This window comes from Oratosquilla oratoria, chromosome 26 (assembly GCF_046742065.1).
Source record: "Oratosquilla oratoria isolate Oo_2021 chromosome 26, ASM4674206v1, whole genome shotgun sequence".
In the NCBI taxonomy this organism is placed as follows: Eukaryota; Metazoa; Arthropoda; class Malacostraca; order Stomatopoda; family Squillidae; genus Oratosquilla; species Oratosquilla oratoria.
Genome location: NC_134802.1, coordinates 44,833,044 through 44,860,543, shown reverse-complemented (window position 1 = coordinate 44,860,543; position 27,500 = coordinate 44,833,044). Strand labels below are relative to the sequence as shown.

Sequence of the window (27,500 nt, the reverse complement as noted above, 5' to 3'; positions counted from 1 at the left end):
TAGTATGATGGGCAAAGTACTGGGTACAAGTAGAAGTACAAAAGGATCATCAATGTTTTATCTAATGGGAAGAGAAACGATTGTAAGAGCGAAACAAAAAAAAATGGTGGTGTTGGTCTCAGGTAATTTGTCACCCAATCAGAAAAATAAATAAAATATTTTTACGACACAAAGTGACGAAAAAGATGACGAAAAATATTAGAGTGAGCTTAATCCGACCTAGAATGAAATATGCAGCAGTAATGTGGTGGTCCCAACGCAAAAATAAATAAATAAATAAAATAAATAAATAAATAAATGAACAAATAAATAAAATCGAGAGAATACATAGAACAGCAACCAATTTATTAACCATGGTATAGCAGGTGGCCTGCACAAGGAAAGACAAAAGGAAACTGGATCTTCTTCCATTGGAAGAAGACAGAAAGAGAGGCGACATAACCGCTTTGTTCAGAAGAATGAAAGAAGTGGAGAGAACTGACGGGGAATGTGCCTTTGTTTTGGGATGGGAGAAGGACAGGAAGTCATGGAAAGAATTTAAAAGACCCAAGGTGCCTAAAGGATGTTAAGAAAAGGTTTTCCACACAGGTATATAACCTTTGGAACGACGTAAACATGAGTTGGTCGAATGAATATCACAAGTAAATCTAAAGCCAATTTTGACAGATGGAAACAAATATATGGGATCCCTGTACATTGCAATTACGTAAATAAAATTAGGTGAACACAAACACACACACACACACACACACACACACACACACACGCACACGCACACGCACACACACACACAGGGTACCTATATATTGTCAGAGCAAACCTTACATAGACATCCACGATTATTTGAAAACACGACGTCGTGTCGTGGACGGCGAAAAGTCGATACGTGTGAAAGGAGCGGAAAAAAAGTGACTTACCAGTTTCATGCCGAGCATGTAGCTCTTGTACTTGTGGCTGGTGGCGGGCGGGAGACCCCAGCCCGTCCGTGGCTCGGGGACGTAGGGGTGCGCCGCCAGGCGGGCGTACATGGCCTTGCTCAGCCGGACGGCCGTCATGACCCGCGTCTCCGGCGGGAAGTGCCGCATCGTCCGCAGGGCCTGCGGAAAGAGGGAGAAATATGGGGTATAGTAATGTATGTCAATGGGTTTGTTTGTTCTAGTTGGCTGTTTGGGTGATTAGTTTTAGTATCATTATCATCATCATTATTATTGTTGTTGTTATTATGACTATTACATTTTTCATTTGACCTCGTGAATAAAATGGTCTGGTGATACAAAACAACAACAACAAAACAACAATAATAATAATAATAATAATAGTAATAATAATAATTGATAATAATAATAATAAGTCACGTTGTACACACAGGGCTGACATTGTTTTTAACCATTGCACTGATGGAGGGAAGGAAGAGTTTGCCCCCACAGCTGAATAGAATCACCTGCCGACAGCAGATTTGATTCTCCTGAAAGAGAGGGAGGGGACAAGGTGACTCCCTTAACATGTTTTATTCTGTCTAACATCTGATAGTCATAAGAACATTAGAATGGGGGAGACTGCGAGAGACCCTAAGGCCTACACTAGGCAGTCCTATGTCCATTACCACCTATCATCGCCATCCATAAAGTTATCTCACATCTTCTCTTAATACAAGCGATAGTTTTCAGCGCTAACTACCTGGTTACTACAGTAAGTTTATTCCATTCGTTAACTACTCTGTTGGTAAACTAGTTCTTGCCTATTTCCTCTTTTTTTTTTTTTTTCATCCGACCTAGTTATGGACCAAAAGGTCTCCTGTCGACATGCTCTTCCTTTGTAATTCTTTGTAAGCCTTTGTATTTCTTATTCAGGGTACGGTTGGCGTCAGTGATCAGAGTAAAGTAAGGATTTATGTTCCACGTACGGAGCAAAGTATGGCATGAGGTTCTACGTGCACATTCATAAGTGAAAAGAATCTTAAAGAAATTTGCGTCACAACTGATGATAAAGTAGGTGATGATAATGCAGAGTATCATACTGACGATGAAATCGAAGGTAAAGTGACGCTTGTCTATATGCGCGCACAAACTCACACACGTGTGCGCGTATATATATATATATATATATATATATATATATATATATATATATATATATATATATACACGCACACACAAGCGATGGAATGGTGGAGTGGGACCAGACCCTGAACAAAACGAATTCCTATCATCACCCATCCCATGAATGAGGTCAACTTACAAGCGTACACACACGCGCTCGCACGCACACACACACACACACACACACACACACACACACACACACACACACACACACACACACACACACACACACACACACACACACACACACACACACACACACACACACACACACACACACACACACACACACACACACACACACACACACACACACGCACACACGCACGCACGCACGCACACACACACACGCACGCACAGCCGCCAACCCCCGCGTACTGGACCGCATGGTTCCATTGCCTGGAATAGTGAAGTGTTATTCGCTTTCGCCCGCTTTGTGTCCTCCACCCAATGGCTCTCTCTCCCTCCCTCCCATCCTCCTCCACTCCCACCCTCCCTCCCTCCTCCACTCCCTCCCTCCTCCACTCCCTCCCTCCTTCCCCCTTCCGCCATTCCCTCCCTCCCTACCCCACTTCCTCCCTCTTTCCCCCACTCCCTCCCTCCCCCACTCTCCCTCCTTCCCTCCCCCCACTCTCTCCCTCCCTCCCCCACTCCCCCCTCTTTCCCCCACTCCCTCCCTCCTTCCCCACTTCCTCCCTCCCTCCCCCCACTCTCCCCCCTCCCTCCTTCCCCACTTCCTCCCTCCCTCCCTCCCCCACTCTCCCCCTTCCCCCACTCCCTCCCTCCTTCCCCCACCCCTTCCCTCCTTCCTCCACTCCCTCTCTCCCCCACTCCCCCTCTCCCTCCCACATTCTCTCCCTCCCTCCCTTCCCTACTCATTCCCTCTTGCACCTCGCACAACCATCTCTAACTATACATACAATAAAGGTTGTCACCACCACCACCCTTACCACCACCACCACCTCTACCACCGCCACCACCTACTTGCTAGAGAATATGTGTACAGAGAGGGAGGACGGGGCTGTCTTGCAAGGACTGTACTCTTCGTAAACGGCGCAAAATAATTAGATAAATAAATAAATAAATAAATAACATCAAATAAAATTCAGCGTTCACTCCGATCAAGGTGAAGCAGAAGGAAGTCCAACAAGACCGTCGCAATCCACGTGTGGAGCTATGTAAAAAAAAAAAAAAAAAAAAAAAATTTACCCACTAAGCAATCCTCTGGTGGTAGTTTCGATCAAGCGACACTGACCTCGGGCAAACGAGGATCGTATGACGCCGTAGGTCTCTTTTACACCTTCCGTGGCTACGTTGGTACCACCAGAAAATGGAATTAACAATTACAGATGCCCGGGTTCGAACCTAGCTCGCGAGGATCAAATACTTGTTCATTACTGTACTCCACAATATATATATATATAATATATATATATATATATGTATATACATGTATATATACATATATATATATATATATATTAGTGTATCCAGGAAGAATATTTTCTTGTTGACAGACGAGATTAAATAATATTGCTGTTTCTGCATTATTTATCTTTTTGTTAAGAACTTCAATTTCTCTTGCTAATTTACGGTGTTGGACTGATAGTTTGCTGAGTAGCTGTCCGTATATATATACATATATATATATATATATATATATATATATATGTGTGTGTATATATATATATCTACATATATACATATATATAAACATATATATATATACATATATATATATATATATATATATATACACGCACGCGCTCATACACACACATATATATATATACATATATATATATATATATATATATATATATATATACATATATAAATAAATAAAAGAACACCTGCTTTAAGCACTCCACGCGCCCCCCAAGGTCCCATAATGAATCCAACAAGTGACGTGGCACTGAATCTTAATGCACAGCTGGCTTCACACTTAAGTACTACAGCCACTGGCGTCTTCTGCAAATCTGCAGCTGACATTTTATTTCGAACATTTACTGATCCATCCCTACACTTCCCCCCAGACGACACTCGGCCCTGTTGTACTCAGAAGTGGAGGCGGCGTAGTATCCTTGTCTCATTATTATTATACACTTTATTGTGTTTTAAAGCTAGCATCCAACGTGGCAGCCTATAGGATCTGCCAACCATAGCCTTCCCTGTTTTGGATCTAAAGCTGCCTACGTGAACGTCATCCAGTCTGTACTACGCACGGCTCTAGGATAGAGCTCGCGCCGAGACCCTTAAAAAAAAATCCCACGAAATGGTGAGGCTCTAGGATAGAGCTCGCGCCGAGAACCTTAAGAAAAAAATCCCACGAAATAGTGAGGCTCTAGGATAGAGCTCGCACTGAGAAAAAAAAAAAAAAAAAAAAAAAAAAAAACCGCTTCCACGAAATGGTAAGAAACCCCTGGTAAGGCAACCTCTGTCAGTTGCGGAAAGCCTTTTTTTCTATAGACCGATGTTGGGTCGCCTCCCCGCCTGGTCAGGACCGTCGGGAACCAAGGCGACATAGCCCGCAGCAGGTACCGAGTATCGAACTCATGACAAACCTGTTCGCGAGTCCGACACGGTATCCGTTAGGCTACTGCGTGGTCCTTGTAACTATCATTCGTTAATATAACCGTATTTTGTAACTGAGGGTTTCGTTATCTTTCACTTTGCTATAACCCACATAGAAATGAGGCTGTCGGGGCCCGAGGGCAGTTCCAGGTAGTTTTCTGGATGCCTTAACAAGAGACGCGTGTATGGGACCTCGCTGTCATGTCTTCATGTGACTGTGATAAGACCATTTCCAATTTGGGCTTCAAACACTCCTAACTAGACCAACCCACCCCACACCTCCAGAACATAAAAATGGAAGACTGCGAGAGACCATAAGATAAGGCCTATACTAGGTAGTTCTACCTCTCTTACTACCTGTCATCCCTATCCATAATTTTTTTTTTTAAACAACCAATTGTTTGAATGCTCACTACATGGTTTCTAAGTCTATTCCGTTCGTTGACCATTCTATTAATACATCGGTTCTTGCCTATTTCCTTCTTGAATCTAAATCCATTACTACGACTACTGCACTCATGTGGTCTTAATATGATGACCATGCCTGCATCACTCTTGTTAAAGAACTTGAAATCGCTTCCAACGCAATACAACAGACGGGGGACGTGGCCTAAAATTCCCCCGGGGCTCTGTCAAAGGATATCATGTTAAGCCACCTCGCAGAGCTAGTGACGGGTGAAATTACTTCAAAAAATATGCTTATATACTTCACGAGTGGAAGCTGAGCTGGAGACAGGAGTTCGGTGCCTATAACAATGGGACCACGGAGACACGAACACAACATACCTGGGGAGGAGGGTCTATGGCTGAATTCCAGAAAGGCGATCAACTTCCTACGTGCCTTTGGTATCATAACCCACTGAACAAGACAACATTACGAAGAACAAAAAAAAATTAGAACTAGGAGAGAAAATAACAAGAAACAAGAACAAGAAAAAAGAATAACAAGAAAAAGAAGAAAAACTAATAAAAGAACAAGAAAAAAAGAACACCGCCAAGACAAAAGAACAAGATCAATAACAAAGAACAACAACCGACGGCCAATGTTCTCGTCACACAAGTAAACCAACGTTACTGTTGCGACGCCATTAGGCGATCAGGCAGCACGCAAGTCCAGTTCCAAAGCCTTTATGCATTATTCTACAAAGGCCATACCTCGCGTGCGCCTTATTAATGAGTGCCCTCAAGACCTTCACGATTCGCTTCGATGTGAATACAAAAATATACGCCAGGAGGCTCTGGACGCTACGATTACTTTTTTTTATTTTTTCTCCAAGAAAGTACAGTTCACTGTAATGATGATTATTCGTCGTGATAATTTGAGGGCAGAAGGGAAACGGAAACACGTGAGAAGCGTTGAATTTTTGATTACCGTTGTTTCGAATATCTGGTCTTTTTCAAGGGTAACAGTTACCTTGAAAAAGACCAGTGTCGAAATATCGGTAATAAAATATTCAACGCTTCTATCGTGTTTCCCGTTCCCCCTCTGTCCTCACTTCACTGTAAGGGGAATATCACCAAAAAAAAAACATATAAAATCATCAGTAATTAAAGCTGTTTGCATAATCAAATCCTAAAGATGTTTCAAGACTTTTCTTCATGGGTGCTGATGTTCTGTCTTTCTCTTCGGGTGCTGGATGGAGCCCATCTCCTTTCTGTGTTTGTCTTACACTCCCCCTCCCCCTCCCAGCATCCCCCTCCCCCTCTTCCTCCTCCCCCTCTTCCTCCTCCCCCTCCACCCACCCACCCACCACGCCCCTGACCCTACATAGACAGAAACCCCATCATCTCCCTAACCCTAATCCAAAGAACATTAAGCTCTTCCCCCCCCTAACCCTTCCCTACAATTTCCTTGGCGTTTAAACTTTTTGCCCCCTAAACGTTCAACACTGAAAGTTACTGGAACAGATTAGGTTAGGTTTGATGGGTTAGGTTAGGTAAATTTAGGTTAAATTGGGTGGGTTAGGTTAGGCAGGTTGAGTGGGTTAGGTTAGGTTAGGTGAGTTAGGTTAAGTGTGTCAGGTTAGGTTAGGTTAGGTGGGTTGGGCGAGGTTAGGTTAAGTGGGTTACGTTAGGTCACATTAGGTTAGGTGAGGTGGGTTATTTTAGTTAGGTTAGGGGGCCGTTCTGTACATGGACCGAAGCTTCTCTATCTCTCTCTCTCTCTCTCTCTCTCTCTCTCTCTCTCTCTCTCTCTCTCTCTCTCTCTCTCTCACACACACACACACACACACACACACACACAAACCTCCCCTTTCACACACCCACACCCGTATGCGATATTGAATGCATAAACTTTAAAGTCAACATTCTAAGATAATGACACCCCTACGAACCACAGTAACGTAATTTTCTTTTATGACTGAGTACTAATTTCGATAAAAAAATATATATATATAAATAAATAAAATTGACCATTTCAATTTCTAATATCTCTAACTTCTTTCAACTTCTTGGCCATTTCCATGACTCCGCCCTTTCGGATAGAGGCGCTGGTTATTTCCTTCCCCACCCGAAGGACTTCGGTGTGGTACGAGCCACCACTACGCCAGTTCCTCTGACACACAAAGAATTGTGTCACCGATCTGTACGTGGCGACCCCCCCCCCCCAAAAAAAAAAAAAAAAAAAAAAAAAAAAAAAAAAGGGCCGGAACTCGGTACATCAAGGGGAAAAACAGGACTACCCTGCACATGACGCTAACCCCGGACTTGACCCGACGTGCCCCAATTACAGGCTGGACTGACCTCGATACGAGAGGACCTGGTCCAATTACAAACTGCCCTGTCGCGGACCAAGGGAGGGAGGGAGGGACGTTTGGGCGTGACACGCTATGAGGGGTGGGGGTGGGTGGGGGGGGGGTAGGTGGTGGGAGAGGGTGGGAGGGTGTCTAGGGTGAGGGCACGGGGTGGGGGAGGGTGAAAGGTTTTACGATTCACGAAGAATGGGAATTGGTTGTCAAAACGACCCGAGTGGAATCGGTGTCACCACTGTACGTGGAACATACTGGATGACCTAGTTACAGGGGGAGGGGGGAAGGAGGGGGAGAGGATGGGGGGAGAGGATGGGGGAATGACAATAGTGGGCCTACTGGTAGAAAATAAAAAATATTCCTTGTCTTTGTCTGTCATGTCACCTGGACTTTTTTTTTTTTTTTTTTCTGAACAAAGATTGAGAATGTAGAAAAGCAAAATAAAAAATCCTTAGCATTTACTCCAGCAATTAATATTGTGCAATGGAATTAAAAATATATATTTCCTTTCTGATCAAAGCTATGCATATTTTGTAGGATTGATAGCAAAATAAATTCAAAAGTATCACGACTCTTTCAACTTACGCTGTCAAAGAACTCTTTGTAACAAAGCATCACAAATCCAAATTTAATTTCAACGTCCGGTGAAAAATTAATCCCTATGTATATTCTTCAACTGGGTTAAATGGATAAAGGCATTAATCCGAGGCGGATAAGTGACAGTGGAAGGGTCGAACGTCGTCGACTTCAGGTCAGTGTTCAATGTCATGTCGAAGGAACTCGAGTTTCCAAGTGATGTCGATTTCTGAGCTGCCACGCAAACACGAACATTGAACAGACTGCTTCAGGGAAAAAAACAAACGACAATACAACAGCACATCTTTGGTAGAATCCAACACCACCATAATTACTCATATATTGTTATTTTGGCAGTACTATCATCATCATCATAATTATTCATAGCTAATTATCATTATCATATAATTACTATTATTATTATTATTATCATTATCCTAAAACTACAACAACGTAACATGTTTGTTGAAACAGTATCTTGTCTGACATAACGTTATTTACACAAGAACGCAATTCTTTCCTAATAGTCCTCTTCCCTTACTATGGAACCAGTACTAACCTAACTTTAATCGACATTTTCTTGAAAACTGCTGTAAAAAACATGACGTCACCCAAGATGGAATGGGGAAGGGATCTGATGAGAAAAAAATATATTTTCGTCTCATTTACAACATGGAAACTCATTCCATGAAGATTAGCCATATTTACAGCCATGTCGTAGTGTGTAAATGAGACTTGAAATGCGTCCAGAATTCTTGAAATGTCGACAAAATGCAGACATATGATCGTTAACCACGTTCATATTCGAATCAAAACATTGTCGTGGTCACGTCGACATGACGTCACTTGATGTTGCAAACTTAAGATGAACAAATTTGTTTTCGTATTATTTTTCTTTTTTCGCTAAGCCCAGCGTGTGAGTGGGCATCAAAATTTAAACATGATAACCTCGTTTTCTGAGTAAAAAGAAAGGGATCACATGAAGAATCGTCTTCATGTGGGCCATCCTGGGTTTACGATTCTTCGTTTGTATAAGTTGATGACAATAAGCATAACCCTCATTCGACCAAACCCAATCTTTATTCCACTGTTGATATTCGGCGTAGTGGGGTGACAATTCTTCAGGTAGGATCTCATAGGGTGACGATTCTACATGTGGGCGTTCTGGGGTGACAATTCTTCAGGTGGGGTCTCATGGGGTGACGATTCTTCATGTCGGCGTTCTGGGGTGACAAGTCTTCATGTGACCCGAAAAAAGTAATGTGTGTGGGAGGGGGTTTAAGCCATTTCAGTATACAATGTTATAACACGCGTGCCTTAATTAATGTTGCTGCGTCGTGGGGAAACCTTGAGGAACTTTATAAAAATGATTGTGGCAATAAATTCGACGATTTTTTTTCCTTTGTTAGAAAAAACATCGGAGTATCTAAGGATTGTTTCCTGGCCTTGAATGGCAACCGATTTTATTCAGCTAAGGGAAACCCAGTGAGGGAGGGGGGGCATCTGAAGACAGCCGTCAAAGAATGTCGACAGAATGTGGCGCAGTTCGAACTTTTATGATTCAGTTGCAGAAACACCCAAGCGACATGACGTCATGTCGGCCGGTCGGTTATTTTCGTTTACTCGTTTTACTGGCCTGTTTAGGATTTTAGGATTTTCGTTACCATTTTTTCTTAGGCATCCGATCTTAACGTCGTGGGTATCCTGTTAGTCTCTGGCTTTGCTACTGGACACAACGTACGTGACGTACCTGTGGTCATGTGACTTGCATCTGCCTATCACAAGCATCATCCCCCAGTGAGAAGGAAAGTGTGTGACAACATACACATATATAACTTTAATTTCGTCACGGACAATTGCCTCCAGCAGACATCCTTCCGCCCGGACACCAAGGACTATGGCGACACAATCCCCCCATGACGTGGATGTGTGACAATCATACGCCTACATGACGCACATCACACAATGACAACGTCGATCTCTGCGTCAGGTGTGATGCAATGTGATATGCGGCGTGGGAACATAAAAATGAAGGAGACTGCAAGAGACCATAAGGCCTACACTAGGCAGATCCATATCCCTTACCACCTGTAATCCTTATCCATAAAGTTATCTAATCTTCTCTAAAGACAACTAATTGTTTCAGCGCTTTTTACTTGGTTACTAAGTCTATTCTAAAAGAAAACGAAAGAAGATGTTTGGGTTTCAAGAAACAAGAGTAATTATGTATGTTTGGGTGATATTTAAACACACTTGGGATGGAGTTGGGAGGAATGGGGAGGGGGGATAGAGGAGGGGGGAGGGGAAGTGAGGACGAGAGGAAACTGGGTTGGATAAGGACCACAAGGTAATACAGGAGGAGATGAGGAGAGTGAGAATAGTACTAGTGTCATAAGATCAACGGTTACTGATAACGAAGCCAGTAAGGCTACGAAACAATTTACTATCATTAAGGATTCTCCTACAAAAAGGGAGAACACTAAGAACAAGAACACAAAGAATAAGAACACGAAGAACATAAAGAACAAGAACACGAAGAGCGCAAAAAACACAAACACAAAGAACACGAGGAACAAGAACAATAAGAGGAAGCACAAGAACACGAAGAACAAGAAAAAGAACAGCAAGAACACGAAGACCACAAAGAACAAGAACAACAACCAACAAGAACATCACACCTTTCTCGCAGTCCAATAGAAAGACAGAAGAGGAACTACCAAACAGAACCCCATAAGCGGGAACATTAGCACGGGCGCGCAGATTCGCGTACAGAGGCGCTCTCGAGGTGAAACGAAGGTTCGTCCAGTGCAGAGATCGGCCGTTTTAGAGAGGCGGTCTTTATGGCGGAAAAAGGTTGCGCCAACAGGGGCAGGGGGAGGGGGGGGCTTTAAGCTTCGGCCGGAAACACAGTGAGTGCTATGAAAGGCACCAAAGGTCAGGCCACACCATGCCTCTCTCTCTCTCTTCTGTGTGTGTGTGTGTGTGTGTGTGTGTGTGTGTGTGTGTGTGTGTGTGTGTGTGTGTGTGTGTGTGTGTGTGTGTGTGTGTGTCCATGTGTGTGTGTGTGTATGTGTGTGTGTATGTGTGTGTGTGTGTGTATGTGTGTGTGTATGTGTGTGTGTGTGTATGTGTGTGTGTATGTGTGTGTGTGTGTGTATGTGTGTGTGTATGTGTGTGTGTGTGTATGTGTGTGTATGTGTGTGTGTGTGTGTGTGTGTGTGTGTGTATGTGTGTGTGTGTGTGTGTGTGTGTGTGTGTGTGTGTGTGTGTGTGTGTGTGTGTGTAAATGCGCTAAGAACATGTTGGTGGCCAAGGAGGGAGGAAGAGGTAAAGCGAGGGAAGGAGGGAAGGTGAGAAGAAGGGAGGGAAGAAAGGAAGAAAGGAGAGAGAGAAGGAGGGAGGGAGAGAATGAGGGTGGGTAGGAGTGGGGGGCGAGATAGAGATAGAGAGAAATGGAGAGGGGAAGGGGAGGAGGAAGGGAGATGGGAGGAGGAAGAGAGAAGAGAGAAAGTGCAAGACAGGGGGAAAGAGGGAGGGAGGGAGAAAAAGGGAGAGAGGGGGAGGGAGGGAGGGAGAGGGAGAGAGAGAGGGAGAGGGAGAGAGAGAGAGAGAGAGAGAGAGAGAGAGGGGGGGAGGGAGGGAGGGAAGGAGAAAAAGGGAGAAAGAGGAAGAAAGTGAGACGGAGAGAGAAATGGTGTGAGTAAGAAAGAGGGGGAATGGGATGAAGAGAGGAAGAGAGAGGGATAATAAAAAAGAGAAACGGTGAAAGGGAGAAAAGAGGCGATGGAGAGGGAGAGGGATAGGAAGAGTGAGGAGGAGGTCCTTTTCTGGGACAGAGGAAAGGTTAGGGAGCAAATACTAAAAGGGAAACAACTGAGAGAAGGGGGGGGAGGGGAGGGGGAGGGAGAGGGGGGAGAGGGAGGGGGAAGGGGGGGAGAGAGGGAGAGGAAAGGTTATTGGTGCAAATACCAAAAGGGGCACTACTGAAGGGAGAGGAGGAGGAGGAGGAGGAGGGGGAGCGGGGAGGGGGGTGTTACTTCCTGCTCCGTAATAAAGTTACTGTTGAGGAACGAGGTGGGGAGGAGACCTAAAGGCGGGTGGGGGGGGAGTGGGAAACAGAAGAGAGTCATGTGGAAACGTGCGAAGAGGGGAAATGCGAGAGGAGAGGAGAGGAGAAAGATAAATGGAGGAAGAGGAGAAGGATAAATGGAGGAAGAGGAGGGGGAATAAGAGGAGGTCTATGGAGTGGAAAGGAGAGATGAGAGGAAGGGGGAAGAAGAGAAGAAAGGGAGAGGAGAGAAGAGGAAGAAGTGGATAAAAGGGGAGGGGAGATGAGAGGGGGGAAATGAGGGGAGAGGAAAGAGGGATAGTAATGAAGAGCATAGACGAGAGGAGAAAGGAGGAAGAAAAAGAGAGAAGAGAAAGGGGAATAGGAGAGACGAGGAGAGGGAAGGAGAGGAGAGGAGAGGAGAGGAGAAAAGGAGACAAGATGGAGAGGTAGGAAAGTGAAATGGGAGTGAAGAGGAGGGGAGAGGAGTAGAGGACAGGGTGGAAAGGAGAGATAAGGAATGAAGATAAGAGAAGAGACGAGGAAAGGAGGAGAGGAGAAGAGGCGAGAGGAGGAAAGAGGAGAGGACAGGGTGGAAAAGAGAGATAAGCAAGAGAAGGAAAGAAAAGAGGAAAGGAGAAGAGATGAAAGAAGGGAGAGGAGAGGAAGAAGAGGGCACAGGAGAGATAGGAGGGAGAGGAGGAGAGAGGAGGAGAGAGGAAGGGAGAGAAGGAGAGAGGAAGGAGAGGAGAGAAAAGGAAAGGATAACACAAGAGAGGATGCGACAGAAGTGGAAAAAAGAGCAGAGGAGAGGAGAGGTGGCAGAAGAAATATAGGAAAAGAGAGGGAAGAAGAGAGTTAAGGTGAGGTGAGGTGAGGTGAGGTGAGGGAAAGGAGAGAAGAAAAAGAGAGAGGGAGGGAGAGAGAGAGAGAGAGAGAGAGAGAGAGAGAGAGAGAGAGAGAGAGAGAGAGAGAGAGAGAGAGAGAGAGAGAGAGAGAGGTGAAGAAGTTGAAAATGACAACCAGAGGAACTGTGAGAACTAAAAGAGTGAAGGGCGGTCGGGGTAAGAGACTCGAAACACGAAGGAAGGGGAGGAGGAGGAGGAGGAGGAGGAGGAGGAAGACGAAGAAGACGAAGAAGCAGAAAAAGAAGAAGAAGAAGAAGAAGAAGCAGAAGAAGAAGACGAAGAAGACGAAGAAGCAGAAGAAGAAGCAGAAGAAGAAGCAGAAGAAGAAGAAGAAGAGGAAGGAGGAGGAGAAGAAGAAGAAAGTGGGGGAGGTATTAAACGACAAGGAAAAGGTTGGTGACTCTCGGACAGGCGCCATGACGTTGACAATGTCATCAATCAAGGGTTAAATCCAAGGAAGAAGTAAATTGGAGGCGGAAGAGGGAGAAGAGGAGGAGTTGGAGGAAGAAGAGGAAGAGGAGGTGGTGGTGAAGAACGGAACGGGGGGGGAGGAGCAGGAGGAGGAGGAGGAGGAGGAGGAGAAGGTGGTGGTGGTGGAAAAATGGGAGGAAAGGACGAGGAGGCGGAAAAGGAGGAGGAAAAGAGGGTCGAGGAGGAAGTTATGGTAAAAAAGGGGGGTCAGAGGAGGAGGAGGAGGAGGAGTTATGTGAATGACATGACGAGGTCAGGGAACAAGCGAATCTGGTGACAAAAAAAAGTCTGTCGGTCGGCCGAGTCAGATAATGAACAAAGAAATTCGGCCACAAAAAAAAAAAAAAAAAAAAAAAGCAGTTTAGGCCTCGGGGTTCCGTGCGGGGCCCTCCTTCTTCAAGGCGACCGACGGTCGTTGCCCAAAGGTTGCCGGGTGCCTCGAGGCACCGGAAGTCGTAGAGAGAAAAAAGAGAGAAATTGGGAAAAGTGCCTCGCGCCTCCATACCTCTCCATGATGGAGGAGGCGCCTCTCTCTCGCAGGGCCTTCGGAAGTCTGGCAAAAAACATGGTTGAGGCGCGGTCCCTTTCTCTCTCTCTCTCTCTCTCTCTCTCTCTCTCTCTCTATCATATAGATGGACGGTTTAACGTCGCGAACTTCCCCTATTGAATGAACCATGTCCTAGGTCCAACTCGCTTGACCCAGGATTTGTACTGCCGCCACCTCGGCCTCCGCCGCAAGTAGCGGCGCTCTAACCCGCTCGACCAGCGAGCATCCACCTAACTATTAATAGCCTCGATTAGTTAAAACAATCCATGACACAATAGACAAAGCACGACAGCGGCGCGAGACTTTGTCCTCAAGAACGGAAATGCTGCTTAAGTAGACCATAACAACAATTCTCTCTCTCTCTATCTCTCTCCTTTCACAGCAGTGAAAGGACGAGAGAGAGAAAGAGAGAGTCAAAGAGAGACAGAGAGAAAGGGAAGGAGAAAAGGAAAGAAAGAGAGAGAGGAAGAGAGAAAGAGAGACAGAGAGAAAGGGAAAGAGAAAATGAAAGAGGGAGAAAGAGGGAGAAAAAAGAGAAAGAGAGTAAGAGAGAGCGAGAGAGAGAACGAGAGGCAGAGAGAGAGAGCGAGCGCGCGAGAGAGGGTCTGATAAAGATCCCCGAGGCGGAGGAGGTTGTAAACAAAAGAGGCCTCGTCCGAAGGTCACCACCGACGTACGAGACGTCCTTCGGCGAAGAATGGCGACACAGAGTTCCCTGAATACATGACGACACCTTCCTCGCTGCGTCGTAAACTAGACGCCGTGAGTCATCGATTTCGCCTCTGATATGGTGTCATTTTTTAAAATCCCAGCCAATATTTGGCGGCACTTATCTTGTCATGTCTTGTCTTGTCTTGTCTTATCTTCCGCTATATGGCAGCACTCGCGTTAAACTTATCCTATCCTAGCCTTGTCGTAGCTTATCTTTCTTTATCCTGCCGTATATTCCAATATTTGACAGCACTTGTCCTATCCTATCCTTACTCTTGTCTTGTCTAATCTTAGTTTCTCTTATCATGTCCTTTCTAAAAGCCTCAAATCACTCAGAAAGCCTTACCCCTTTATCCCCCTTCCGCCATGTCGACCTCGCCCTATCTTTTCCGAGATTACAGCCCCTTTAACGATGAAAATACAAATATTTTTGTTTTTGAGGCCTTCCGATCTCCCCCTCCTCCCTCCCACCATCAACCCAGGCTCCACGAACTTAACCCCAACTTAACTTAAGCCCAACTTAACCCTAGACTTGGATGATGAGAGTAAATAGCCATATAAGTATTTATTAGTGTTTAAGGGGTCCTTACAGTGACAAAACTCATTAACAATAATGATATTGTCAATGTTACTAATATTGACAACCAGTATTGATATATTTTTATGAAATTACTTCAACATTTTGTCAATAAATACTTTGTGTCCACGAGTGCCGTAATTTCTTGACCATTTTATTGCTATTGACGTCTTGTGTATTTGTTTTGGCTGCGCCAAACGATTTTATCCATGACCAGAGAACGTAAATAAGAACCCATCAAGATTTGTTTTCAGTAAATCTCTGCTAAAACTGTCATATCAATAATCTGCATGATTTGGCTCTAAATATTTGTTTATATATAATGAAGAAATGTCAGGTTGGGTAAATAAACGAGTTAAAAATTATAAGATAAAATTAACACTAATCAAGCGATCGTAGATATCTGGTGAATAAATCTGATCGAGCGACATGGAAGATTTATATCGCGACATGACGTCATGTCGGTTGTCAAGAGGCAGCGACACTCCTGGCTTCCTGGGTCTCCGGGACCGAATAATAAATAAACAAATAACTAAATAAACAAATAAATAAATAAATAGATAAATAAATTATTAAATACAATATCTATCGAGGGGAAGCCACGGAAATGAACAAAATATCCTGGCGGAAGGGGTACACGAGACAGGCTGTAACAATATACAGACAAGATGGCGTAGCTCCTACGTGCCCCAACCGCTGTATCTATCTGCTGAGGTGAATAACTTCCATGATCTGTGTACGTTACGTGTGCTGTGTGAGTACTAGTTTCATACATATATATATACACATTGCATGTGCTCTGCATGTGATGTGAATGCTGTGACAGAAACCACAAGTACACGGGTGGTTATTAGGAACATATTAGAAACCCTACCTAGCAGACTCTTCCATCTTCGAAAGACGTTTATTTGTTTTTGGTAAGATGGAAATTCAGAGTTAGATGAATACAAAACAATGACAGGAAGACAGGATCAGGGCAGCCGGTAAGAGTAGGGAGGGGGAGGGGGGAGGGAGGAGGAGGAGGAGGAGGAGGAGGAGGAGGAGGAGGAGGAGGAGGACGAGGACGAGGACGAGGACGACGACGACGACGACGACGACGACGACGACGACGACGACGACGACGACGACGACGAGGAGGAGGAGGAGGAGGAGGAGGAGGAGGACGACGACGACGACGACGACGACGACGACGACGACGACGACGACGACGACGACGACGACGGCAAGGGCTGCAGTGGGGTGGGTGGGTTCGGGTGAAGGAGGGGAACATTGGGGGGAGAAGATGAGGGTGGGGGATGGGGGAATGGGGTTTATGATACTCAAGGTGATGGTGGTGGTGGTGATGGTGGTGGTGATAGAGAGGGTGGTGGTGTTGGAGGCGATTGGGGACAAACGAGTGGTGGTGGGTAGAGGTGGAGGTCGTTGGGGACAAACGAGGTGCGAAGGAGGGAAAGAAGGAAGGAAGGAAGGAAGGAAGGACGAAAGAGGACTCGAGGTGTCTGGAAGAGGCAATGACCCGCCGCCGCCGACGCCAGGATCATTAGCAAGAGAGGCGGCGGTAACGATTTGGGAAAAAAAAGTAAAAGAAAAGAAGAAAAACAGAAAGCCTGGCAGAAAGAAAGAGAGACAAGAAGGCAGGTAGACAGGAAGACAGAGAGAGAGAGAGAGAGAGAGAGAGAGAGAGAGAGAGAGAGAGAGAGAGAGAGAGAGAGAGAGAGAGAGAGAGAGAGAGAGAGAGAGAGAGAGAGAAAGAGAGAGAGAGAGAGAGAGAGAGAGAGAGAGAGAGAGAGAGAGAGAGAAAGAGAGAGAGAGAGAGAGAGAGAAAGAGAAAGAGAAAGAGAAAGAGAGGGAGAGGGAGAGAGAGAGGGGGAGAGAAAGAGAAAAAGAGATGGAAAGAGAGAAGGAGAGCGAGAGAGAGATAGTGGGAGATGGAAGAGGAAGATTAGGAAGAAAGTGGTAGGAAGAAGAGAAGAATGAGAATGAGGAGGAGGAGGAGGAAGAGGAAGAGAAAATGCTGGGCTGCTTAGAAGCCGCTGTAAAGATGTATCAATGATATAACTGGCTGGGTTAAGGGGGAATGGTGGGAGGGAGTAAAGGGAGAGAGGGAAATCAACAGTTACAGTAGAGCATCCTCATCCCAAACATTTTTAGGAATCCTCCTCCTCCTCCTCTTCCTCCTCCTCCTCCTCCTCCTCCGAAGAAGAAGAAGAAGAAGAAGAAGAAGACAATTCAACTGACGTGGGAGAGGAACAGTTCCCTGTCAAGACTCACCTTCTTATCTCCAGGGTCCCTCTCTACGAAGGCATGGACCGACTGGGCCACGAGGGTCGGGTACTCCCGCAAGAGGGCGGCGACGCCCACGGGGACGTAGGCGTGCGCGATGTGCTGGTTCTCCACACTCAACTTGCCGTTGTATCTGGACAGGGAGAGAAACGGCCCGATTAACAACGTCCTTAAACCTGTGACAGAACTGACATAGTCTGGCGTTAGATACACACGTTTATACATTCATACATACATACATGCTTACAACCATACTTACATGCATGCATGTATGGATGTATACCTACATATATATATATGGAGAGAGAGAGAGAGAGAGAGAGAGAGAGAGAGAGAGAGAGAAAGAGTGAGAGAGAGAGACAAGTCATATCAGATGAAGAACTAAACAAGGGAAGACAAGAATGCTGCATGGGTCCAGAACTCTTGAGACCTCCCCCCCACCTCAATTGAAAGAAATCACCTGGCGGCAGTCAGAATAGATACATCAACACGGATGCAGGTGTGGCCAGACTGTGGCCATAGTGTGGCCAAAGATACATAATCGCGTCTTCGTTCGCTTCGCTGGGAGGCCCATGTTTTGAGCCTTAGGCCACAATATTTCCGGCCCCAAGTGGCCACAGTGGACCATAAACGCGGCCAAAAGGGCCCCTTCAGGCGACCTCAATCTGGATCGAGCTCGGATTACGAGCGCCATGGGGCCCTGATGATGTGTGCGTACGCGTGCGACACTTCATTATAGACTTTGGTCAGAGGTCAATGATTTGTTATTCTATATTTTGTCTGGTACAAATATGGACAATGCTATGTAAAATACGAATGTGTTCATTTCTCTCTCTATATATATATTTTCATTTAATTTTATTTCTTTATTATTATTTTATGTGTGGGGTAAATATAGATATTGCTATGTGAAATACGAATGTATTCCTTTCCCTATATATATTTTCAACTAATTTTATTTATCTATTTACTATATATTTTATTTATCTATTTACTATTATTTTATTTATTTATTTACTCGTTTATTTATTAATTTATTCATTCACTTTTTTTTTCTTCTTTTTTTCATAGCTCTGGTAAAGTTTGGGTCATTACTATATATTTTATCTATCTATTTACTATTATTTTATTTATTTATTTACTCGTTTATTTATTAATTTATTCATTCACTTTTTTTTTTTTTCTTTTCTTTTTTTTCATAGCTCTGGTAAAGTTTGGGTCGCTTTTGGGTGTCCGCATTGGCACTGAATGACCTAAGGATCTCGGGAGAGAGGGTCATGAGTAGCACGGCCCACGGTATCATACAAAGCCCCCCTGGGGAGTCACGCGTTCAAGATCCTCGACAAATGTTGTCAATTTGAAAATCTGGAGGACGATTTCGCTTACAGTAGTCTAGGCTTCTTTAAATCTACAATTCAACAATGTGTGTCTAATAGTCGTCTAGGTTTATTAACTTCTCTTAGTTCGTCGTTCAGCTTCTCAATATATGACGCAAAGGTGATTTGATATTTGGAATTCGAAAAGTACAAGATTGTAACCGAAGTAGTTTCTACTCAAACGAACACACCAGAATCTTGAAAATGACATTCGAACCTGTTGCGGAACATGCCAAAACTATGCAAATATATTTTGCTAATTACAGATTGGATATGAGCTTGTTTACGAAAAAGGTAAATGGTAAATGCCACTAAGTAACATATGAATGTGGAAATACACCACAATATGCCAAAATTATGCAACTATATATTTTACTCATTACATTATGGATATGAGCGCGTTTACAACAAACTGAATATCAAGAAAAAACAAATGAATCCAGAAACACATTAAATAATCAACAATAAAATATTTGCATAAGTCACGTGTCCAAATCAAATGTATTTTTTGTACACTAATGTCTACATTATCAACATTTGCGTAAGTTCATTATATATCCATTTCGGGCTCTATGGTGGTTTAATTACGTAATACATTTAATCAAGTAAATTCTATAACAATAAACGTGTACATGTCATACAATCCAAACGTTTTAGCTATCCACACGTCGTATACAGCAAACGTTTCGATAAATTATAGTCCGAATACAGAAATATATTTTTCTCCATTATTGGGAACCTCTTAAAATTCGAAACACTCCCAAATTCGTAACCAAAAAATTTTGGAATTCGATAAAATCGAAAAAAGAATCCAGATAAAGAGAAGAATTTTGTACACACAAACGTGTGGGGAGGGGGGAGGAAACGATCCTAAACTCTCCATTCTTCATCAGAGAACGAAAAAACGAAGTAAAAAGAAATACCAGATCATACTCGCTGATGATAAAAAAACAATGACTTGACCGCATTCTGGATAAGCGTTCTACGATGAATGCGCACGAAAAACGCAACATTGAAATGAGAGAGAGAAAAGAGAGGGAGAGAGAGTGGAGAGAGAGAGAGAGAGAGAGAGAGAGAGAGAGAGAGAGAGAGAGAGAGAGAGAGAGAGAGAGAGAGAGAGAGAGAGAGAGAGAGAGAGAGAGAGAGAGAGAGAGAGAGAGAGAGAGGGGGGGGGGGGCGGGGGGGGGGGGGGGGGAGGGAGAGGGAGGGAGAGAGAGAAAGAGAGAAATCTCACTCTTACTCATCGAGGTGAGGTGGGGGTGGGTCTGTCTGTCAGCGCGGACAGGCTGTGGTCATCCCGTGACGCCAGTGGTCTTCTTCGGCAGAAACACGAGACAAGACACCTTCAACAAGGAGACGCCAACACGAATGCTCAAGCTTACACACACACCTGCATGCTTGAATATATGCACGCACACACACACGCAATACACACACACGCATTAATATATACTGACACAAAAAACACATACTCATACACGATCTCTCTCTCTCTCTCTCTCTCTTTCACACACACACACACACACACACACACACACACACACAACACACATTAATAATTTATATACCGACACAAAACACACACTCATACACACATACATAACACACATTAATATATACTGACACAAAACACACACTCATACACGATCTCTCTCTCTCTCTCTCTCTCTCTCTCTCTCTCTCTCTCTCTCACGCACACACACACACACACACACACACACACCCATCCACGCAGTCAAAAACATAATTCTAAATACAGAACTGTTATCATTCAACTGAAGCGCTCAAGTCCCAAGACATTGGGATTGACTGCAGTCTTTCAAAAAATAAATGAATAAATAAATAAATAATAATAATAATAAAATAAAAATAATAATAATAATAAATGGATAAAACAAGAATAGGAATGGATAGAAAATAAATTAATAATACCAATAACAATTACAATAAACAAAAGAAAAAATATAATATATATACATACACACACGCGCACGCACACACACGCACACACACACGCACACACACACGCACACACACACACACACACACACGTACGTTACTGATATCACAAAAAAAAAACACTGATGGCCTGTTTTGTTTAGAAAAACTACATTTTACATACTCCTTCATCATTAGTTTCTCAATGAAACATTTCTAAAGCTGAGACTACTGTAGACCTCCATATTATATATATATATATATATATATATATATATATATATATATATATATATATATATATATTATATATATTATATATATATTATATATATTATATATATATGAAGGCTAGAATTACGATTCACCTTGATCTTAATTGTGAACTGTTAATGACCACGCTTTCCTTCCCCGGTCGTAAAAGATGAGCCAATCATTGCCAACCACAGATCCTGCAGCTCCTGACCTATCAAATCGTAAAAATTCCTTTCTGGCTCAAACTGCCAACTGCCGCCTCTGCCTAGTCCTATTCCTCTTCTTATTGTTCTTCCTCCTCCTCCTCCTCCTCCTCCTCCTCCTCCTCACTCTCCGTCCGCTGAAGCCGATCGGACCCCAGGTCCACTTCCTGCGCATTGAGGGGATGACCACCGCCGCTTCTACCTCCGGAGGAGGAGGAGGAGGAGGAGGAGGAGGAGGAGGAATGAGGAAGAGGAGGAGTTACATGGTCAAACAAATAGTATCAGACCTATTGGTCCTTACATGGCTATTTCGGTACCTAAACTATCATTATCAATACTATTGTTATCATTATTATCTTTCCCTTGTACATATTTAGAAGTGAATAATTCTAGTCAGGGATTTGTAGCTAAGTAAATGTCAAGACGTTTTCTGAATACCTCTACAGTGGAACAATCGATGACGTTGGATGATAGACCATTCCATACATTAACAACGCGATTGCTACGTCCGTTTGAAATGGTTTTCCTACAATCTTGCATCCACTACTCCTAGTTGCGTTGGAGGTATCAATCTTAAAACATCTTTCTACATCTATGGATTCAATTCTTTTGACAATTTTGAAGACCCCAATGAGATCTCTTCTCATTCTCCATTTCGAAAGAATAAACAAATTTAGTTCACTTAAGAGCTCTTCGTACGGATTGTTCCGCAATCTAGGAATGAGTTTTGTTGCCCTACGCTGCACTCTTTCTAACTTCTCTAGATCCTTCTTGTAATAAGGAGACCAGCAGTGAACACAGTAAGGAGGAGAAGGAGGAGGAGGGGGAGAAGAAGGAGAAGGAGGAGGAGGGGGAGAAGAAGGAGGAGGAGGAGAAAGAGGGGGAGGAAGGTAGGTGGTGGTGGAGGAGGGAGAGGAGGATAAAAGAAATGGAAGAATAGACAACAAAGGAAGGAGAGGAAGAGGAGGAGGAAGAAAAAAGAAACACATGAAGATTAACAGGAAAGGAAGATAAGGAAGAGGAGGGGAGGAGGAAGTGGCGAAAAACGAAATAGAAGAAGAAGAAGAACAGACATAAAAGGAAAGAGAGGAAGAGGAGGAGAAAGGAAACCAGAAGAAAGGAGTGCAGAGGGTGGAGGAGGAAATGGAGGTAAGAGGGGGAGGGGGAAGAAGTAGCGGGGGGGGGGGGGAGAGGGGCACTGTCCTCGCCATCCACAACAGCCTGTTGAGAAGGAAACCCAAGGTTTAATGAGGCACACTTTCTTCATGACCCTTCGCTCTTGTTCTGGCGCGCGCGCGCGCGTGTGTGTGTGTGTGTGTGTGTGTGTGTGTGTGTGTGTGTGTGTGTGTGTGTGTGCGTACGTGTGTGTATGGTTCTATAAGGGATATATGGAGAGAGGGCGGAAGGGAGAGAGGACGGGAGGGAGGGAGGGAGTGAGGGAGGAAGGGAAGGAGAGATGGCGGGAGGGAGGGAGGGACGAAGGGAGGGAGGAAGGGTGGGAGGGACGAAGGCAGGGAGGGAGGGAGGGAGGGGGGAAGGGAGGGAGACGAAGGGAGGGTGGAAGGGCGGGAGGGAGGGAGTGAGAAAGAGATGGAAGGGAGGAAGGGAGACCAGGAAGGAGGGAGGGAGAGATGGGAGTGAGAGAGGGAGAGATGGAAAGGAGGAAGGTAGGGAGTGAGAGAGGGAGAGATGGAGGAGAGGGAGGAAGGTAGGGAGAGGACCACTGTTGTTGAACTCGTACTGCTACATGCAGTAGTAATTAGCAGTGGCCTAAGCCTCATTACCTCCCAGGACTCATCTGGTTCGTTACCCTCCCCCTCCCCCACCCTCCCCCTCCCCCCGCCCTCCCCCTTCCCCCGCCCTCCCCCTTCCCCCTCCCTCAACTGCTCCGGTAGGCGGGCATTCACCCAGCCCTCAATGTCCAGCTCGTCCTCCTAAGGTTGAACACGCCCATGACATCCATCCACCCACGGCCACGCCCATCCACGGGCGGCACTGGGTCAAGCTACCGTCAGGAACTTCCTGTCCTTCGTAACGAGTTCGTTCCATCCAACAAAGTACAGATTCTAAAGTTCGACGACAAATCTGTGTCATTACCGCATTGCCCATAGGTGGGCGTATTACTTACTGGTCTTACAAAAAAAAATATATATATAATAATAATAATAATATATTAAATAAATGAATAAAAAATAATATTTAAAATTATAATAAAAACAGTATCCTTTAATGTATACCCAATACGAGATGAGAAAACTCCAAAATGTCGGCGAACTTTAGAACCCATTTGTATAACATCTCAACTTCTTGTCCCACCTCACACTTCTCTTCTTCCCTCATCTACGCCTTCCCAAGGTGGTACCTTCTCTGGTATCACGACCCTCCACATCTTCCCTTCCCTTCCCTCCTAATCCCTTTCCCAAGCTGGTCCCTCCTCTGTGGTCACGAAAATCCCTTCCCTTCCCTTCCTTTCCCTTACCTTCCTTTCTTTCCTACTTCCCTTCCCTCATACTTCCCTTCCCAAGCTGGTCGCTCCTCTGCAGTCAAGAAGATTCTTTCCCTTCCCTTCCCTGTCCTGTCCTTCCCTTCCCTCCTAATTCCCTTCCCAAGCTGGTCCCTCTTCTGCAGTCACGAAAATTCCTTCCCTTCCCTTCCTTCCCTTCTCTTCTACTTCTCTTCCCTGTCCTTCCCTTCCCTCCATCAGGTGCCCGCAGGTCCACGGGGGGGCCACTAGGCATACTGAACAGGAGCTGTGCCGCTTCGCATAACAAAAGACCGGAAAGAAGAAGAAGAAGAAGATAAAAAGCCTTCTTCTTCTCCTCCTCCTCTTCCTCCTTCTCCTCCTCCTCTTCTTCTTCTCCTCTTCCTCCCCTCCTCTTCTTCTTCTTCTTCTTCTTCTTCCTTTTCCTCCTCACCAAATCTCCAGTCCCACCCGTGTCTTTGTACCAGAATCTTCTATCCTTCCCCCTTCCCCCAACGAGTTCGAAACCATCCTGTCCTGTTAGTTCAGTAGTTGGTGTAGGATAAGTCCTGTCATAAGCTCCCACTTGCTCCCCCTCCCTACTTCCCTAATCTCCCATCCCTAATCATCCAAAACGTCTCCCCCACCCCCACTTTTTTTTTTTTTTTTTCCTAGCTACCTGGGAGGAGTCACAAAATGTCCACACAACCTCAACTAGCGTAGCTTCACACAGACGAATCCAACTTAATCTTGTCACTTTCTATGGTCGACGGTTTTTATCTTTAAGAAGGGGAAGGGAGCCCCGCCTTTTCTTAACTGAAAGACCAGAAGCTTAACGACTCAAGTTCCATCGTTTGCTATCACGAGACAATTTTATCAAACACATCTCAAGCTTATCTTGTTTAATAACCCTTTCGTTACGTTTTAAGATTTATTCTGGCTGTCCCCAGGTGATTTCATTCAGCTAAGGGAACCCCCCGTCCCTACGCCGTGAACCAACAACCAGGCGCGTCTATTCAGCCGCCTGCCGCCCACGCCATCGAGTGACAGAGGCTACAAGAGGGCAGACCACAATGCGGCCACAGCATGAACTGGCGCGTGGCTACCACGCGACCCCTCAGAAGCACGAGGCAAAGACTACTCTTACTCTAATCATCAGTGTGTGTGTGTGTGTGTGTGTGTGTGTGTGTGTGTGTGTGTGTGTGTGTGTGTGTGTGTGTGTGTGTGTGTGTGTGTGTGTGTGTGTGTGTGTGTGCGCGCGCGTGTGTGTGCGTGTGTGTGCCTGTGTGTTCACCATGGTCTTGGATCACGTGTTGGACTCGTGATCGACAGCTATTTCCCTCCCAGAAGAGAGCTCAGAGTTCATATATGACCGATCTATGGGGAATGCTGTGACCTTACACGCACACACACACACCGAACTCCCTGCCCACGAGAGTTGGAGTAACGACTCGCAGCGCAGCGATACTGAAATTATTTCAGCCCTGGGCGGGATTCGAACCCGGACCGCCGTAGTGGCAGGCGAGAACTCTAACCACTGCGCCACGTGTGAACGCGCGCGTCTGTGTGCGTGTGTGTGTGCATGTACGTGCATACGCACCCGAATACCACGCCCGTCCAGCGAATCAAGGCGTGTCATCCGCCCCTCCTTTCCCGGAGGGATTAGCAATTAGGAAACGAATAATCCCGTCCTGTCCTTTGTTCAGAGGTGCCTTTGTCTCGCCCCGAGGCAGCGCCCAAGGGCAAGAACCCCTCGAGTTAACTAAGGCGACAATGATGGACGAAGTCATCAAGTCATCAATGCATCAGACGGGTTGTGAAACAAACTGTACACAAACTGTATACACTTCACACAATTGAAGATGGTGGTTTTGGTGAGGAGTATACGTAAGGAGGCGCTGAGTAGTTGCAGCCAAGGCTGTCACCTTTGACCTATGTTAGGCTAGGTAACAGTCACTGCTGGAAATCGGAGAGGAGTGTGAGACTCGAACTCGCGACTAGGAAGATACAAGACCCGTATGCTTCCGTTTACGCCACCAGGGGGCAAGGATTGACAAATCAAGGGAATTCCTGATGATGGCTTCTTTCATGTTCGATTTTTTTTTATGGAGAGCCTGATAAATGCTGTCGCCGTGAAATGAAAAGAGTATGAATGGAATATTACTAAACAATGACACTACATCAAATGCAAAACCCCCGACCCTTCTATTCATCATCTACTCGTCGCGTTCCTGAGGCCCACAGCCTAATTTTGGCAAAACCAAACGATTTTATTCAGCTGAAGAGAGGCCTCTTGGGGTGTCCCACATCCTCTCCCGATTAGAAAATTTGCTGAAACCATCGTTACTCGTTCTACCATATGACAGCACGACTTCAAAACATGTCAGTAGTTTGGTTCTAGTTTAGGATCACTTGTAAGAAAATTGGAAAGAAAATCATAGGGATGATGGTGTCAATTAATATGTGTGTGTGTGTGTGTGTGTGTGTGTGTGTGTGTGTGTGTGTGTGTGTGTGTGTGTGTGTGTGTGTGTGTGTGTGTGTGTGTGTGTGTGTGTGTGTGTGTGTGTGTGTGTGTGTGTGTGTGTGTTTCATTATCACTATCCAGATAATAGAGTTCCATATCCCCAAGAGTTATGAATATAGTCAGTTCCTGGGAACCAGACTACAAAGATAATTTCATTGGGAGATAGCTACATCCGTCTTGGACAGGCAAGATTAGATTAGTTTAGGTTAGGTCAGGTCACAAATACTATGAAAGTACCGACTTGCACAAACATACTGTGTATATTTTCATCCCTTCATCTTTCAGTACTTTCGATACACTATGAAAGTAAAATACTTAAACTTACAGTGTGCTGATTTGATTATGACTCGTAGCAGCGTGTACCTATGTGCATTTTGGTTTCACCCAGCCCTTCAAACCCATTGGGGGGGGGGGAGAGAACCCTTGCTCCAGGTCCTTCCCTTGCCTCCCTTCAAAGTGCAGCAGCCAAAAACCAATGGCGATCAGTTCTGAGGCTCGACTTGGCCAGAAGACGTTTCTTGCTGCCTCTGACTCCAACGTCCACGAAGAGATAAGAGGCAGATTGGAGGAGGAGGAGGAGGAGGAGGAGGAGGAAGAGGAGGAGGAGGAGGAAGTGAATATGGAGGAGGATAAGAAAGAGGAGATGGAGACGAGGAGAAGGAGGATGAGAAAGAGGAGATAGAGATGAGGTGTAGGATGAAGAAGCGGAGGTGGAGATCAAGAGGAAGAGGAATAGAATGTGGAGACAGAGACAAGGAAATAAGAGACGAGGAGGAGGAGGAGGAGGAGTAGGAGGAAGAGGACGAGGAAATGGAGCCGAGTACGAAGAGGAGAAGGGAATAGAGACGAGAAAGAGGAGAAGGAGAAGGATGAGGAGTAAAAGGAAGAGGAAGAGGAGGACGAGGACACGAGAGAGAGAGAGAGAGAGAGAGAGAGAGAGAGAGAGAGAGAGAGAGAGAGAGAGAGAGAGAGAGAGAGAGAGAGAGAGAGAGAGAGAGAGAGAGAGACAGAGAGACAGAGAGACAGAGAGACAGAGAGACAGAGACAGAGACAAGAGTGACCGCATCGGGTGGTGCAGTCGAGCGGGATCTCTGCAGGTAATCAACTCTCTGGGATATTGCGCCGTTCCGCGGTCGTCCCGCCTCGGGGACCCGGGACCACGGAGTGCCCGCCGCCTCCACCGGAAGAAGAAGACC

At 45.1% G+C, this 27,500-nt stretch overlaps 1 protein-coding gene across 3 annotated transcripts in view; it reads right to left on the bottom strand.

The window, feature by feature from the left end:
- ecd (ecdysoneless cell cycle regulator) overlaps nt 1–27,500 on the bottom strand; it is a 356,876-nt gene that overhangs the window by 78,032 nt on the left and 251,344 nt on the right. For all 3 annotated transcript variants that reach the window (XM_076209645.1, XM_076209644.1, XM_076209646.1), the window contains exons 6-7: nt 17,536–17,680; nt 918–1,097 (exon numbers count right to left, since the gene is read on the bottom strand). In XM_076209645.1, coding sequence (XP_076065760.1) covers nt 918–1,097; nt 17,536–17,680 — 325 coding nt within the window. The remainder of the gene's footprint in view (nt 1–917; nt 1,098–17,535; nt 17,681–27,500) is intronic.